Below are 16597 nucleotides of genomic sequence, written 5' to 3'. Positions count from 1 at the left end.
TTGGGGTTGTCCCTATTTTTAAGGAATAATTTTATTAACAGTTGTGTATAAGTTCCTGTGTCAGGCAGATTTTGTTAAGTGCTTTTTTTTATGTCTACTGAGATGAGCATGTAGCTTTTGTCATTTATTCTACTAATAAGGAGTATTAAATTGATTATTTTCTATATCAAAACAACCTTTCCTTCTTGAATAAATTTTTATTTGGTTGTGGCATATAATCCTTTTAGATACTGCTTCATCCTGTTTAGAAGTATTTTATTCAGATTTTTTGTCAACCATAGCCAAATGGGATAAAGATGTAGGTTTCTCGTGATTCTGTTAAAAGGCTGCCTATATTTTTGCCTCAGATTTTAATTCAGAATTCTTTCCAATGACTTGCATTGTAGATATGACTTTATAATCTGGTACTGGTTGAATGCAAGTGATCTTTAGCATCTGGTCTTTAGCAAGTACTTTAAAAGCAACAGACTCCGTGCATCCAGGAAGAGTACTTTCCTTTGACATGTGCATTTTGGTTTGCATGTTGGTTTGCAATACATTGCAAAATTATGATAGCAAGTACAAGTCAAGTAAAGGCTTGGAAACAGGAATATAAGCTCTCAACAAATATAAAATTCAATCATTTAGCTGTAAATTATCATTAAAGTCTATTAATCTTATACAAAAATCACTAAGAGTCCATTTAACTAATTATCATTAACTTTGCATCTCCTGACTTTAGGAAGCTTTTAGACCTGCTGTCAGGTATGCTGGCCACATATGGGTTTGGAACACTTGCAACATGGATAACCATACTTAGTTGTGCTATAAATGTAAATCATACACCAGATCTCAAAGACTTCACAGGAAAAAGAATATAAAATATGGAGCCACTAATTTTACAGGATAGGCTAAATAATGTTTTATAAATATGGTATTAAATATGTACCAAACCCAATTTCATTTGTTTCTTATCCATTTCCTGCTCTAATTGTCAGATACAGCTCTCATTCTTCCTACTGTGTTGCAATGTTGTAGACCTGACAGTAGCCCACATTCAGTGCTGTTGTCATCCGTGATGTTCCAACAAGGATACCTGTAGCTTTAGAACAGTGCTAGCTCACAGAAAGGGAATGAGAACAACATTTCTAGTTTCATTATATGGTTTGATCCTAATCATATGCAAGAACTCTTTAGCATCTAGTCTCTAACAACATTGGAAAACTCTTTTATCATCTGAATCAAAGACAGGATGGGATAGCAGACTTATGATCAGGGCTCTGTAAACCATAACTCATATTTGTCTTGCTGTTTTTGATATGCTTTACTAGATTTACATTTTTCACTATCTGGAAAAAATAAGATATTTTTGACATACAGAAATGACATAGAATTCAAATTTCAGCATTTATGAAAAATTTTACTTGTACACAGCCTCACTCACAAGCTTACAAGCATTATGCATGCTCGGCACCAGTTGGTCATAGTGGAGTAATGCCATGGAGATCATATTGCTTGCAAAGTCTCCAGAATGTAATATCTGGCTGTTCACAGCAAGCTTTGCTGACCTCCTGCTCTATAGCATCCCTATGGCTTACAAGGCAGTCAGGTACCAGTTACATCTACAGAAACTGGTGAAACGGAAAGAAGGGAAAGTTGTCCCTGTGTTCTCCACTGCAGACTAGTTCAGATTTCCACTCTGTCCTATAATCTTGACTAAAATAGTGTCCAGAATGCCATCCTCTGAGGTAGCTTTTACACAGACAGAATCACAAATCATCAGTGTGCATCTCTGGTTTCACACTATTGTGCATATGTATGTATACATGCAGGTGCACCAGAGAGCAACCACAAATGTCTGTCATTCCTCAGAAGCAATGACCTTTTTGTTTTGTTTTGTTTTCTGAGCCCAAGTCCCTTCCCTGTCCTTAAACTTGCCAAGTAGCCCAGGATGGCTGGCAAGCAACCCCAGAGATCTGCCATCTCTACCTCTCTAGTTCTGAGATTACAAATGTGCACCTGCATTTCCATTAACCCCTTCACGGCCATTCAGCCCGTGGTCTCTCAGGTACTTACCTCAGTAGAGCCTGTGAACGCAATCTTGTCTATGCCAACATGAGAAGCTATTGCTGCCCCTGCTGTTGGCCCATACCCTGGCAGAATATTGACGACTCCGGGTGGAAAGCCAGCCTAAGAAACACAAATTGGAGGACAGTGTGTGTGAACATCCCCTTTTAGGCTGACGTGGCTCTGCTTCCTGGGTGAGGAAACAGTTTTCCTACCTCCTTGATGAGGGCACCCATGTACAGTGCACTGAGTGGTGTCTGCTCTGCCGGCTTAATAACCACTGTGTTACCACAGCACAGTGCAGGAGCAATTTTCCAAGTGAACATCAGGAGGGGGAAGTTCCACTGGAAGGGAAAAGCAAGGTTAACAGATGGGGAAATCGGCTTCATTACTCTTTTTTTTCAAGTTGTGACTTCTCAGATTTTGAAAATTGTCCCTAATATAAATCTTTTCCACTGCAAAGTATAGACTTTTGGGATTCTGATAACATCACTATAAAGAGTCTAGCACTGGCCTTGAAAATCTCTTTCTCTCTGTTCAGCATATCATACTCCAATGACCCAGGTAAGAATGCTCATGTTGAAAGGGAGTAGGGAGTTTTTTTTTTAAATTTTTGCTTCGCTTTATTTTTTATTTTGTTTACATATTTCTAAAATTGGACTTTGTTCCAAAGTTTCAATACGTGAATTTTCCCTTTAAATTTTGGATTTTTACACCAAGATTTTCACACTGGTATGAAAAATGTTTTATGTATATACAGCAGAAACTAAATTCTAGCTATCAGTTATTTCTAAGACAATGTGAATTTCAATGTGACATATTTTTATTGTCATAAAATATACAACTATAGATGTATAAAACGTACCTACCAATGAGCATACAAAAATATTATCAGCTTCCTTCCTAATGCAAAATACACCCATGGAAACCAAACCAAATTATCTTTATGAATATATAAGCATGGGGATTAACATGGTTTAAACGGATTTTAATAGAATATTAAGCATGTGTGGTCATAAGCTCAGGCATGGACTCCTTACTCTCATGTCATTGATGATTTCATTAAGGAAGAAAACCGCACTCCTGGTCCCCTGGTTTCAGGCCCTGACCACAATGTGTTTGTGCCTGAAGCACCTCAGCTGCCATCCTTGAAGGATTCTCACTGGCTCTAGCAAGCTGCAAAAATATACAAGTGTCTTGCCTTCACCAAACACCCAATTTCTTTCCCCCTTAGTTGTTTATAAACTTAGGAATCCTCGGTGATGTTTTAATTCCATCTACAGTGTGTAAATCTTGGAGGCAGTAATTTGGAGGGGGGGCTGACAGGCGCTCTTGCCTTGTGAGGGAAGCTGTGTCTCTGAGGATCTGGGAAGAGCAAGAGGGGCAGGTTTGATGCTTAGAGAGGTGGCAGACACAGTGGGGGGGTGTTTTGAAGAGAGGAGAGGAAGAACTTCAACCAAACCTTTCTCTTTCCTTTCTTCATTCTCTAATGAAAGTCACAAATAAACCACATCTTATTGATCATTTGAACAAATATTAATAAGCCCCTGGGAATCTTTGGTCCCAAATTCAAAGATTATTCTTGAGTCATTCCTTTATGTTTTTCAAGCAAAAACTTCTTGTCTTATCTATACTGAGGGTTTAATGTCAGCACCCCCGGCCCCCTTCCTGCTGAAATCCCAGCCAGAACTATGAGATAGTACTGTTAGAAGCTTGGGTGACACTTTGTATTGTGCCAAGGGTGTGTATGGGAGAGAGCGAAGGACAGTGTTTAATGTTCCAATCCAAACACTAGTCGCTACATCTATTTTTCTTTACAAGACAGAAAACAGCCCGGAATGGTTTCAATTTTGACTGTGATGTTAACTGTACTGCTGTGACTTCTGAAGCATCTTCTCTCTAGATTCTTGTGAAAACAGACAGTGGGAAGAAAGAGATTAAAAGACCATATAAAACAATATGCTGGAAAGATGAGTTGCCAATCTAAAACCCAAACAAGCAAATACAATCCCACATTAATTTCCCATGAGCAGATAGACATTCATAACCAAGGGTGGATATGCATACACTGCACTTTGCTTTGCTTATTTTTATCAGGAGAATTCTGTGACTTGAGAACTCAGCTCGTGGTAATAGGCCTGAAACTCTATTCATCTGTTCAAATAAGCATTTACAGGGAGGCTGTTAGAGATACGTCAACAACATGAGCTCAAGGTTTTCTTCCCAGTAATGGAAAACACACACCACCAAGGAGCATGTTTTATGTGTCTTTAAGAGAACGAGGCCAAATGAAAATAAATACAAAGTGTGAGAAGATACACTCACTGGGATGATCTGTCCACACACTCCAATGGGTTCGTGTCTCGTGAAAGTAAAATAGTCTCCATCTGGAAAACAAGAAGCACGATCACTCTACAAAACAGTTTAGGTCAGGGGAAAATTTCAGAGGGAGGACTTAGGTGGCAGTGAGAACCAGAAATGAAGTTGAAACATATTCTACTTGCAGTGCACCAAAGCTGCACTTGGTATGTGTTCATGTTGGGGTGTCTACAGATACACCCACCACATGAACAGAATGCCAGAGGAGAGGGCATCTATGACCAAATGAAGGACATGAAAGAGGAAACTTAAAGTCGAACACATTAAAGCTCAATTTTATGTTAAATATTAACACATATGGAATAGTCAACTGATTTAATGCTAAAAAGTACCTCAAGCTTTAAAACAGCTCACCGGATAGTCTTCAAAATTAAAAGTCATTAAGCAAAATGCTATTGAGCACAGTTTTTATGCTGGGCAGCTGGACAATGTGAAGAAGAAAAGTAAGGCATATTCCCTCTCTCGATGCAGTTGTCACAGACACAACCTGGGTCCTGGGGACACAGGCAGGTCCAAAGTTCCACCTCAGTGAGGCATGACAGGAGGGTGCTCTTATATCCCTAGGAGCTTGGAGGAAAAGCTCAAGAGACACTGACCAGCCTTGATTGTTTTGTGGGGATAGTAGGTGCTTCGAATAATGAATGATCTAGGAAGTCCAAACCAAATTCTTTAGAAAAATGCTGTTGCTTTAAAAGTTCACTGAGCCAAGCCTTTGCTCTCCCTTCTGTTGCTGGCCTCTGGTCACTTCACCAGCGGTTTGTCTGTCAAAAGCAGCACCCGCAGCCCCTAAGGAAAGTGAAGCTCCAGCTAGTACTCAGGGAAGCCTCACTATTGCAGTGGGGATGAAGGTGGGGACAGGAGTGTGTGGGTGAGACAAAGATAAATGGCTCATTAAGTTGTTTATCTTTGTCTCTCAACACATCTTAACCACTGACGTTTATCACCCAGGGTTGTTTTAGCTAAGTTCAAAATTATGGTTTTTTTAAAGTCTTTTCTGCTCCTCTTCCTCTCCTTCCTCATCTTCCCACTCCCATCCCTGAGCTCTAGTCCTTCTTCTTCAAATTAGCTACTCCCCATTGCCTCCATTTCTCCAAGAACTTTCACTTACAGGACAGTTTATGTGGAAACCTCTCACCACAAGTGTAGTCAAGCTATTGCCTTCCCTCCCTCCTTTCTCATGGAAAGCTAACTGTAACTCAATAGCAGTACCACTGTGAACTCTCCTGAGGGTCATCAGGTGGCTTTCCGCTTACACTGTTGCAGACAATGCAAAGGAAAACCCTTTATGTGCTTCAGTTTATCTTTGGGATTGCTCGATTAAAGTGTATATATCTTTAATGTTTTAATAAATGTTTTCCAAATCATCTTTTATAAAAGTTATAAAAGTTATAGAAGGTTCTAACAGCATGCTACAGTTTCTGCTCTTTAATCAGTTTTCTGGATATTTGAATTTTAGCCAGTCTGAAAGCTGGAAAATGGCAACTTGTTTTGTGTTTAATCTTGCATTGTGTGTAAGGATATTTAAGGATGAACATACTAACCATTTTCAATTTTTCCTTCAAATTTAAAAACTTTGCCCTTTTCCTATTGGGTCCTTCATTAGTTTACTTATTTGAGGGACACTGTGAATATCAAGGTGATTAGGTCACGGCCACATCACTCCTAATTTCCCCCAATCTTCACCTTGTCTCTTGGGCTTGTATAACAGACACTAGCCTAAATGAGGAAAGACGGAAGGCATGCTCTGTGCAGGTAGGTCAGGGAGACGATATGTAGAAACTATTCACAGGATGACAATATTTAGTACAAGGGGTAATTTAAAGATCAACTAAACCACACCAAATCTGCATGGAGACAACACATGAATCTTCTGAATAGATACCATCAGCTGTGCTAGTACAAGTCACCACTGCCCATAAGTTTATCACCCTTTGGAAAGGGCTTCCATGAGGAGCAACAATACTGATAGATACCCTGTAAAATTCCATTGGCAAGGAAAGCTCCTCCACTAAACTATAATTTAGTTAAGGTGATGCACTCAAGTGGCAAAACACAAATCAATGAATGGAGTGGGGTGGGGGAGGTGATCCTTGAGATGTGGGCAGATGAGGGCAGATAAAGGGAAGATGAATTGAAGAACACAATGTTTATTTTAGCACAACTGGAGGAAATGGGCGGTTCAGAGCAAATTCACTAGTCACCTGTGTAAGCACAACACAGTGATTCATAGGTTTCTCCATCTCCATCCTACATATGCAAGATTGTAAAGGTATCATGTAATGCTGAAAGCTACTGAAAAATAAGAGTAAGGAAAGAAAAATGTAGATAATAGCTTTAGAAGCTGATCTCACTGGGAGTAAACTTGACTTGATAGTGGTGTCCTAAGAGAAACTCAGGGAGAATAAGGTGTACTTGACAATCTGTTCATAGATTTGACCCACACAGAGTTGAAAGCTGGCACAGAAAGGGTACTGACTCTTCAAGTCCTCACAGCTGGTTTCACTAAGACCTAAATAAAGCACCACTGGGTATCTTGGCTCTTTAACTTTTCTCAAGAGAACACCAAATGGAAAGAATAAAAAAAGGGCCCTGGGCCCTGTGAACTCAGTGGGTGCTCCTATATGTCCAAGGGACACCCCCAATTAGCCAGTTGTGATTTCTGGAAAACAAGAGAGATGTGCCTTCTACTGAGCCCCTTGGGGAGGACTAATGGCACTTAGAGGTCCCTCATAGTTATCAGGACATTGCTAGGAGTCCTCAGAGGCCAGTTCTTTGGAAGACACCTTCCTAATCTTTTCCAGTGTCACTAACTCTATCACTTGCTTGATCTGTCAGGTTGGCTCACTCCTTAACAATGTACACAGAGCTGCTTGCTGATCTCATCTCAAAAAAAAATACCAAGTGACAAGTTTCAAAGCTTAGTAACATTTTCTTCCCATATTCTTTAAGTCTAAGAATTAATATAAAACAAGACTACTCACTTAGTACTGTATAGAACTAATTTTCAGGTTACCCATGCTGTCTAGATGCAACAAGGTGCCTCTCACACTATAATGCTCAAAAAAAGCACCCAATGATATTGGTGAATACATTCTGAACCCGCGGGTCATGAAGACTGTAAGAACCTTACAATTAGATATCCATTGTGCTATGAACTTGGTTGACCAGTGCATTAGTGTCTACTGAGTATGCACACACAATAGGTACATTAGGAAAAGCCTTTATCCTAAAGGAGAGCACAGAATCAGTCTCTTTGATACTTGTGAAAATCGAGCCACTTCCCTGTGTTCTTTGCTGGGGATTTGATAAGATTACACAGAGGGAGAGGGGGGAGACAGACAAAGAGATGGAAAACAGAGAGATTAATATTTAGTTAATTAAAAGTTTAAATAAGGCAAACATTATTTTTAAAGGCAGAGACTATAAATGCTTTCAGGATTTTAATGTAGCTTTAATTTTCATATTTTGGCACATATTGCACATAAAATAAAATCTTATGATTGCATTATAGCCAAAAATCTTAATGTGATATGAACTTCAAGCTCCCAGTGATAACAACCATTGGCATTTCAATAGCTGTAGCAAGTCTCCTATAGCCAGCAACAGTAAAATGAGTTCTTTTAGTAACATAAGAATCTATAGCATAATTCAATGAATGGAATTACTCTTGGTTTGGGTAAGACATTTGACCGCATTAGAATTACTCTGGAGGAGACAGCAACCCTTTAAATAATCTGAGTATTAACATTTAGACCAAAACAGAACTATTCCATTCTGTATTCTAGTACATTTCAGTGTATGTATACACCATGCAGAGCTGTCTGAGCATTTTGCAACAGTGACAAATTCTTTGGGTGCTTGTTAAAACAATGAAACTTTAGCATGATGTGGCACTAACACTATTCCTTCTAGGAGTCTACTGGAAGATTCTAAGAAGTGATATTACATGTTTCAGAGTTTTCCATTATTAGGACTCAGATCTATAACTCTCATTTCAGTCTTGAGAAGGAGTTAGTTTACTCTTCTTTATTGGTTCCTTTGTCTATAAAGTGAGATCAGCCTTATGGATCGCTTGAGTCCTCTACAGCATCTTCAAGAGGTTCCTTGGGAAGAGCTGACTTCACTGCTTCTTTTTTTTTTTTTTTTTTTTACGAGACAGGGTTTCTCTGTATTGTTTTGGAGGCTGTCGGTCCAGCCTGGCCTTGAACTCACAGAGATCCACCTGCCTCTGCCTCCCGAGTGCTGGGATTAAAGGCGGGCGCCACCACTGCCCGGCTGACTTCACTGCTTCTTGTCACCACCCATTCAGCTCCTATATCTACCCCAGTTCTTATCAAGTGAGTTCAGCAAACAGCCCTCACTCTCCTTATGGTTAAACAGAATTTCAGATTTCACCCATGCATTCACTACTGACAGTACCAGAACAAGCTGACTGAAGCCAAAAGCTTAGGGTCCAATCATTATCTGCATTTTTAGCTCATTCTTCAGTTTAACAGGTAAAACTGGAATAAAGATGAAACCGATATGACCCAGGTAGTTTTTAACCTTCACTATATGTTGACATATAGCTTATAGGTCCTGTTTTCCCTCTCATTATAAAATCAATAAAATCAACACTCATTGAGAGGAAACTAGGGCACCACAACTCCCTTTCATGCTCAGCAAACTGTAAGTAACTTTAAATTTGACTTATAGGAATGTACAGGCAGGAAAGGAACAGAGGACTCGATTTGAGTTGCAAAGATCAACAAGGAGGAGATTACACTTCTCAGGGCTGCTATGACAGAGGAGATTAAAAACGTGAGCAAAAGAAAAAAGAAAAAAAAGCCGGGTGTTGGAGGCACACGCCTTTAATCCCAGCACTCAGGAGGCAGAGGCAGGTGGATCTCTGTGAGTTCGAGGCCAGCCTGGTCTACAGAGCGAGTTCCAGGACAGCCTCCAAAGCCACAGAGAAACCCTGTCTCGAAAAACCAAAAAAAAAAAAAAAAAAAAAAAAAAGGTGAGCAAAAGAAAAGTATCCAATAAATCAAAGTAACAGTTATTATTAATCATCATAAGTAGGAGTTGCCACACGAGGGTTAAAGCACGGGATTTATGGTTAAAGAAAATGGCTCCACTGAGCACTAGGCCAGGAAATAATGGATAGTGTTATAAAGAAGACAGCAGCAGAGCCCTTTCAAATCAAACTGACATTGCATAATTCTGCAATAGCAGCTAATTGTGAGTCTTGAATGAGAAGGAATAGAGGGTAGTGGGCGAAACTCCCAAGTCAGAGGAAATGAAATCTTGCTGAAGTTTCCAAAATAAATGGTCTTCTCTTCTCCCCTTTCCAAAGCCTTCTAGCAAAAGGTTGTCCTTCAAGAAGACAAACAAGGTAGATACTTGTTCTCTACACCTGATTGCTCATCTATAGTCAAAACACAGTACCATTATTCTTAACACATATTTCGATTCTTAGACCTGAAATTTACTAGCCGCGTGACCTTGTTGAGACACTAAGTTCTCAATATCTCATTAGGCACGCACTCTTTAATTCCAGTTTGTTTTACAGGATCTCACGGTTATCAGATCTTAAATGTGAAAGAACACTTAACATGTTCAAGTGTTATGGCAATAAACATTCATTATTTCTTGTGTTATAATGCCAAACAAAACTGGGAATGTCTTGCAGAGAAATTCAGGTAATATATAAAGACCACACGACCTTCCTAAATTCTGGACTTCACTAAGGAAAAACAATCAACAGTGAAATCAAGTTGATACTGAATTATGGTGTTGCAAAGGACAAATGTGAATGGTCTGAACCAATCTGAGAATAAATATCTAAGTAATTATGACCTTTCTTACCCCTCAGGAGGCCCCTGCCTTAGTCTTATTAGACTGACCACCATGAGGTGGGTCCTCATGTCCCGTTCAGCTGGTTTCTTTCCTATAAAATTTCTTCCATTCAGGAGCTAACATAGATTCCCTTCTGTTGAACCCCTTTCTGTTCCAACCCTTCAATCCTGAGGGTCCTACCTAGCTCTTAGTGACTAATCCCTGAATAACTATTCCCTAGATGACTGATAAACTAATTTAAATGGCCCTCCACACTAATATCTATACACAAAGAGAGGGACATTATCAGGGTTAGTGACATATGTTTGACCTATGCTTGGTTCAAGCTGCCACAAGTGGATCCATATCTGCATTGTGTATGGCTGCTTTTTGTGTTTGGTGAAGTATTTCCAGCAGAGCTCCACAGTTCCCTTTTGACATACTCATGTTTCACATACCGACAGGAATGGTCATTCCATGAATTTTATCAGCCCAGCCTGCATAATATCGCAGGGTTTTGATGACTCCCTGCAAATCGATGTAAAAAGCTTGCAGGAATGGCTTGCCACCATTTAGGGATTCCATGGTCTATAGGAAAAGAAACAGAGAAGATTTAAGTTCTCAGAACTTTGCAGTGATACACTGTAGTGATTCTGATTCTACAGAAGAAACAAGGAATAGAGGGAACCTGGCTGGGTATGAATGGTGATGCACACTTGTTCAACTCTGCTTTCCCAAACAGGAAGGTGTGCAGGCTTGCTTTAGTTACTGGTAAAAGACCACGATGGACATACACATGCTGTCCTTGTGCCTGTGTGTCTTCCTTGTCCACTGTCCAGATATATAAACACAACGCTTCTTTAACTGATGCTAAAGAAACGCTCTGCTTGTCAAACCACCTTCTGTTATATTAATGGTCAGAGCGGAATGGGGATCTTTCTGAGAGTGCACTAGTAATTCGAATCCACAAAGACAGGCAGGGATGTCAGTTTTGTATGCATTCAATGCGGATATAAAATGTCCTACACAGCTGCCAAGACCACTGCTGAGAAGTGAAATATTCACGGTGCATAGCAAGCTTATTTATTACCACCAAATAAACAAGATCTCCTCTGGGGAAGCCCAGACTTTAACAATTTAAAGACTGGTTTTTGTAAACATTTATGTTAACAACCATTATCTATTAAGAGTAAAGTATCTGGTCCATTTATAAAAATAGCAATAATAAACAGCTCTACATTATAAACATTATTTTAATGACATGTTCCTAAATTGGTTAAGTCTGTTACAAAAACAACAACCACTGAAACAATGAAGTAAGACTTTTCACTTGAGACATACGAGGCTGTTAGAAGCTTAACAAATGGAATAAACAAAAAACGGATATTTATAATTTCATGTTTCTCTGTAAAGGACATTATATAACACGCACTGATACAAAATTGCTTAATTACTGACAAAGCTAAAGCTGAAATATTTTCCATTCAATGAAGTTAAATATTACTATTACTAACGGCACAATTTGTCCACTTATTCCACAAAATGACGAAGCTCGTTTTTAAATGCTACTTGTCACTCTATACTGGCTCACTTTTATAAAAGATGATCCAATCACTTCCTAGTCATTCTAAGAACATTTATATGTTCACAAATTAGATGACACATTCTCTAATGTAGTTAGTTAACAAAGAGTCAAGGTCTAAAAAACAGAGGAAAAAGTAGAGTCCATAACCAGTTGAGGACTATTCAAAGATGGATCCCTGACATACACTGTCTATATTCCTATGTGGTCCCTAGCTTTAGAAAGTCTTCATTATAAAATAACTATTTAGAAAATACTTCTTTTTGTTTAAAGAGTGTGTGGTGTGTGTGAGGGGGTATGACCACACAAATACAGATGTTTGTGGAGGTCAGAGTTCTGATTCCCTGGAGCTGGAATTTTGGGGAGTCATAAGTGTGCTGGGAACCAAACTTGGGTCCTCCAGAAGAGCAGAATGTACTATTAACTGCTAAGCAAACATTTCAGTCCTCAAAATAACCTTTATTTTAAAAGCAACCAAACCCACAAGAATAGAAGACACCCCTGTGCATGTTGGTAGTGTGTGTGAGAGAGTTCTAATGAAAAGAAATGGCAATCTCCTCTCATAATTCTAAAAACAGGTATAACAAACAGAGTAGAATGTACAAGGGTCAACATCTTCCTTTTCCTATAGGATTTACAAAAAGCCACTTGGCATTTGTCTTTTACAAACAGCCTGGAGGGCCTGTTTCTTGATGCTTTTGCTTTGCTTGTTCTGCTTTGCTTGTGGGAGGTGTGAGAAAGTGAGAAAGGAAGATACTCAGCAGTGATGCAATGCTATGGCTTTTCCTTCAGAATGCCACGAAGAGCTTCCCCAAACGCTCCTCATAGTTCATATATATATATATATATATATATATATATATATATATATATATATTATACTCTTCCTAGATCCCTACCCAACAACACTCCCCAGAATACATTCCAGTTGAGTGGCCATTTTGAAGTAGAAACATAACTGCTTTCTTAGTTTACTTACTGCAAGAACTGCCCTGTCCCGTTCCACCAAGTCTGCAAGCTTGTCCAACAGACGTCCTCTTTCGGAAGCATCCATCCTTCTCCACACTGAACCAAGAGAGAAGGCCAGGCGGGCTGCCTGCACTGCCTTGTCTATATCCACCTTTAAAGATGAAGAGGCACAACCGAAGAGAGACACTCAATAAGACAAACTACCTACTGACGTCAAAGAAGTGATGCTTGAACCTACGTGTGGTATCTAGGGCACATGCCCACTGTTTTGCTGTTGGTGGTGGTTATTCCACAGGGAATTTTCTAACACATACCTTGTCTGCTTCTTGAACTTCACACACTTGCTCCCCTGTGGCTGGATTGCAGACAGGGAACACTCTCCCACTCTCTGAGTTCTGCCATTCATTGTTAATGAAGATCTACAGAAGGACACAACAAAATGGAATATGAGATATGGGAGATCATAAACCAGTCAGTGGTTCAGCAGTATGAAGGCATGGTAATACCAGTTCTATATACTTATTGGTACAGATGTGTAGAATCTGAAGTGTTGAAAGGCCTTCAAAACAATATCAAGTCCAGCCTCACTCCTAATGCAAGAGTATCTTCTCATGACAGTTGCTTTATCTGAAGACAAAGTAGGAAATCTTAACTTCAATGAGCATGTCAACCAGTTAGCGTGTCCTTCCACCAATAAACACAGAACGATAGAGCGTCTTGTGTACAATCCCACACCAAGGCTAACAGTATAGGTAGTCCAATTTCTGGCCATTATCTATAGGGGTAAAACCCTGGGTGAAAGTGGTAGTTATTAGGACTTTCATATCAGTTTCTCTGTTGGCAGCCTCAAGGAATCTTCAAGGAACCTGAATGGTTCTAGAATAAGCATTTCCCTAATTATAGTCAGCTCCTAAATTAAGAATTAACTATGCCACCTAGTCTAACTAGTGAACTAAGCAAGTCACATGTCACATGTGTTACCAAAACCAAAGAACTTCTAGAGCTTTCAAACTGGTCTAAGATTTTATTAGAGGCATGTTTTTCTTATACCCAAAAAGGATTTTAAACAGTTCTTCTAAGTGTTCCATTCCTTAGCCTTTCAAATAACACCATGGTCTGCTGGATTTAAATTTAGTTTTTAAGTTTTCTTATGAATTATATTTCTAAGGATTGCATGATTTTATTTCTTGGAGGTTCTCTAAAGATCAAATAGAAAATTACTTTTTAAATAATTCTTTTTTATATTTGTTTATTTTGTACTTTTGTGTATTTATTCATGGGTGCCCACCATAGTATATGTGTGGAAATCAGAGCATAACTTGTGGGGGTCTGTTGTTTCTTTCCACTGTGAAGGCTCTAGGGATCAAACTCAGAGTTAGGTTTGGCAGTTAGTGCCTTTACCCATCAGCAATAAACAAACAAACAAAAATAAGACAAAAGCCAAAAAACCCTTATATTTATTATATTTCAATAGGATAAAACTCATTTTCTTGCTATTAGCATTTCTAGATCCACTGATCACTTTAAAGACATAAGACAAACTGGAGGAATCTAAAATCATCTCACTTTCCTTGCATCTTGAAACACTGTGCTAGTTCATTATCTTAGGACTGATTTCAACATCACTCACCAAAGAATTCCAGTTAACGCTTAAAAAAATAAAAATAAGGAAACAATGAAATCATGGGATTGTATAGAAATGAGTAAGTCACCAACCATGATCACAACTGTCTTTCAATTTTCTAGTTACACTGACTATACTCAGACATTCCAAGAAGTGAGAAAACAGTTTGCAGGCATCACCTTAGTCATATTTTTTAAACTTATACTGAACACAGTTAAGAATTCAGAATTAAGTTTCTTTTTCAAGGGATAGAGGAAAATTAACAGGGAAAGACATTTCACAATTGTTAGATCAGAAGGTGGAGGCAGAGACACAGGCCCACTTTGTATAGTTTGGTGAGAATGTAAGGGGCTATCTAGTGAAATATTTAGCTAGGAATCTCTAAGATAAATTTCCTCAAACTCTAATAAAAGAATCAGCCTGTGGATTTAGCTCAGTGATAGAATGTTTGCCTCGTGTGCATGATCCCCAATCAACAGTCCCCCCCAAAGAAAAAGAAATCACTTAGTAGGAAAGATTTAATCTGGCATCTGCCCACTCCTGAGAGATATGAGATTCCCTCTGAAGGTTTTCCCCTAAAGATACAGCTTGAGTTTAATCAGAACAAAACCAAGGCTAATCTAAATTAAATGACACCTAACAAAAGAGCTGGCCCATACTTTGCTGAAGTGCCAATGCCATAAAAGAGGAGAGCACCAATAGGACACAAAAAAAATGTTTGCACATTGTCACCATGTGCTAGCTCCTGAACCAGAGGGACAGAAGAAGAAGAAAAGAGATAGTGAGGCAATTGACAAAATATGATTAATGCTTTAGGGTTAAACACTAATACTATATCAATATCAACTTCCTGGTGTTTAATATTATGCTGTGGAATATGAGAACATCTAGAGAATCTGGGTGAAGATTTAACACCAGTTTTTCACATTTTTTATCTGAAATAATTTAAAAAGAAAAATGTTGAATGTTATGAATTCTCTTTTAGTGCCTATCTGTATATATTTTTTTACTATAAAATGTCAAAACAAATATTCTGAATGAAGAAACAAATGTTGCAACACCTTCCATTTTCCATAGCATTCTTTAAATGTGGGTTTATGTAAAATAAAACAACTCAAAGTCTAACTTAAAATATGGACCCATGTTGCCAAAGATGCTTAATTTAAGGTTTTACAAGTTACTTAAACTCAAAGTCTTATTAATGAAAAGTAGGAAATTCTGCTTTATATTATGAAGGGGTTCAGAGTGGGTGTAAGGAAAAATGTGGACTTTCCCACTCTAGACGGCTTTGAAAATAGAAAAGACATTCGACTCCCTATTACTTAATTTATTTGTAAATGGAGTTAAGTTGGAGGTCCACCTGCCTCTGCCTCCCCAATGCTGGCATTAAAGGTGTGTGCCACCACTGCCTAGGTAAGCATTCACTTTTAACATAATTCTGTGATGTAAGTGATGGTAAAAGAAACAGATAACCCATAAAAGAAGGAACCTGATGAAGAGTACGGGACAAAGTAGCCCATGAATGTTAACCTCCTTTTCATGGTTATGAAAAGCCTCACTGATGTTTTACGGGTTGCTGATGGTATTAAGAGACATACTAGATGTGGTAGACTCTTAATTCATGTTACTGGATTGGAATATCTGTTGGAAGGGGACATGAATCACTGTCTAACATTTTTTCAGATAAGATTAGAGAAACCTCTACTCCAAGATAAAATCTCAAACATACTGAAAAATGAAGACCTTATTTGGGCGACAGATTTTATTATATTCTGTTGTACTTTATACAAAAGAAGATGTGTAAAAAAAACGAAAGTTAAGATCTATCCTACTGGAACACATTATGAACACACCACTCAAGAACTGGACGGTTGGTGGTATCACCCAAACTACCTGAGCGCTCCTTTCTAGACTGGCCTCCAGCTGGACCTGCTGTGCTAGTAGAGACAACCACTTGCTGGGCTTTCCCCTCATCTAGTCTTATACAACATCTTTCTTTTATTTGTCCTGCTATACTAATTATCAGAGGCAGCTTTCTACTTGTGAACCTGTGTAATATGTTGCTCACTCATCTTCATATTTAACAGTTTATCCATTCATCCTATGATTATTGAGAAATCTGTTTCAATCTCTCGTCTTGGAGTGAATTTGTCAGTGTATGCCTTAGCTCCAGTACCATT

At 38.7% G+C, this 16597-nt stretch overlaps 1 protein-coding gene across 2 annotated transcripts in view; it reads right to left on the bottom strand.

Annotated features, from left to right (window-relative positions):
* Aldh1a2 (aldehyde dehydrogenase 1 family member A2) overlaps window positions 1–16597 on the bottom strand; it is a 75508-nt gene that overhangs the window by 28716 nt on the left and 30195 nt on the right. For both annotated transcript variants that reach the window (XM_005075463.4, XM_013117384.3), the window contains exons 2-7: window positions 13108–13212; window positions 12804–12944; window positions 10701–10830; window positions 4372–4433; window positions 2262–2390; window positions 2056–2169 (exon numbers count right to left, since the gene is read on the bottom strand). In XM_005075463.4, coding sequence (XP_005075520.1) covers window positions 2056–2169; window positions 2262–2390; window positions 4372–4433; window positions 10701–10830; window positions 12804–12944; window positions 13108–13212 — 681 coding nt within the window. The remainder of the gene's footprint in view (window positions 1–2055; window positions 2170–2261; window positions 2391–4371; window positions 4434–10700; window positions 10831–12803; window positions 12945–13107; window positions 13213–16597) is intronic.

Source organism: Mesocricetus auratus, unplaced genomic scaffold (genome assembly GCF_017639785.1).
Source record: "Mesocricetus auratus isolate SY011 unplaced genomic scaffold, BCM_Maur_2.0 Super-Scaffold_100691, whole genome shotgun sequence".
In the NCBI taxonomy this organism is placed as follows: Eukaryota; Metazoa; Chordata; class Mammalia; order Rodentia; family Cricetidae; genus Mesocricetus; species Mesocricetus auratus.
The sequence above is the reverse complement of the archived record's forward strand: the minus strand, read 5'-3'. Positions and strand labels throughout refer to the sequence as shown.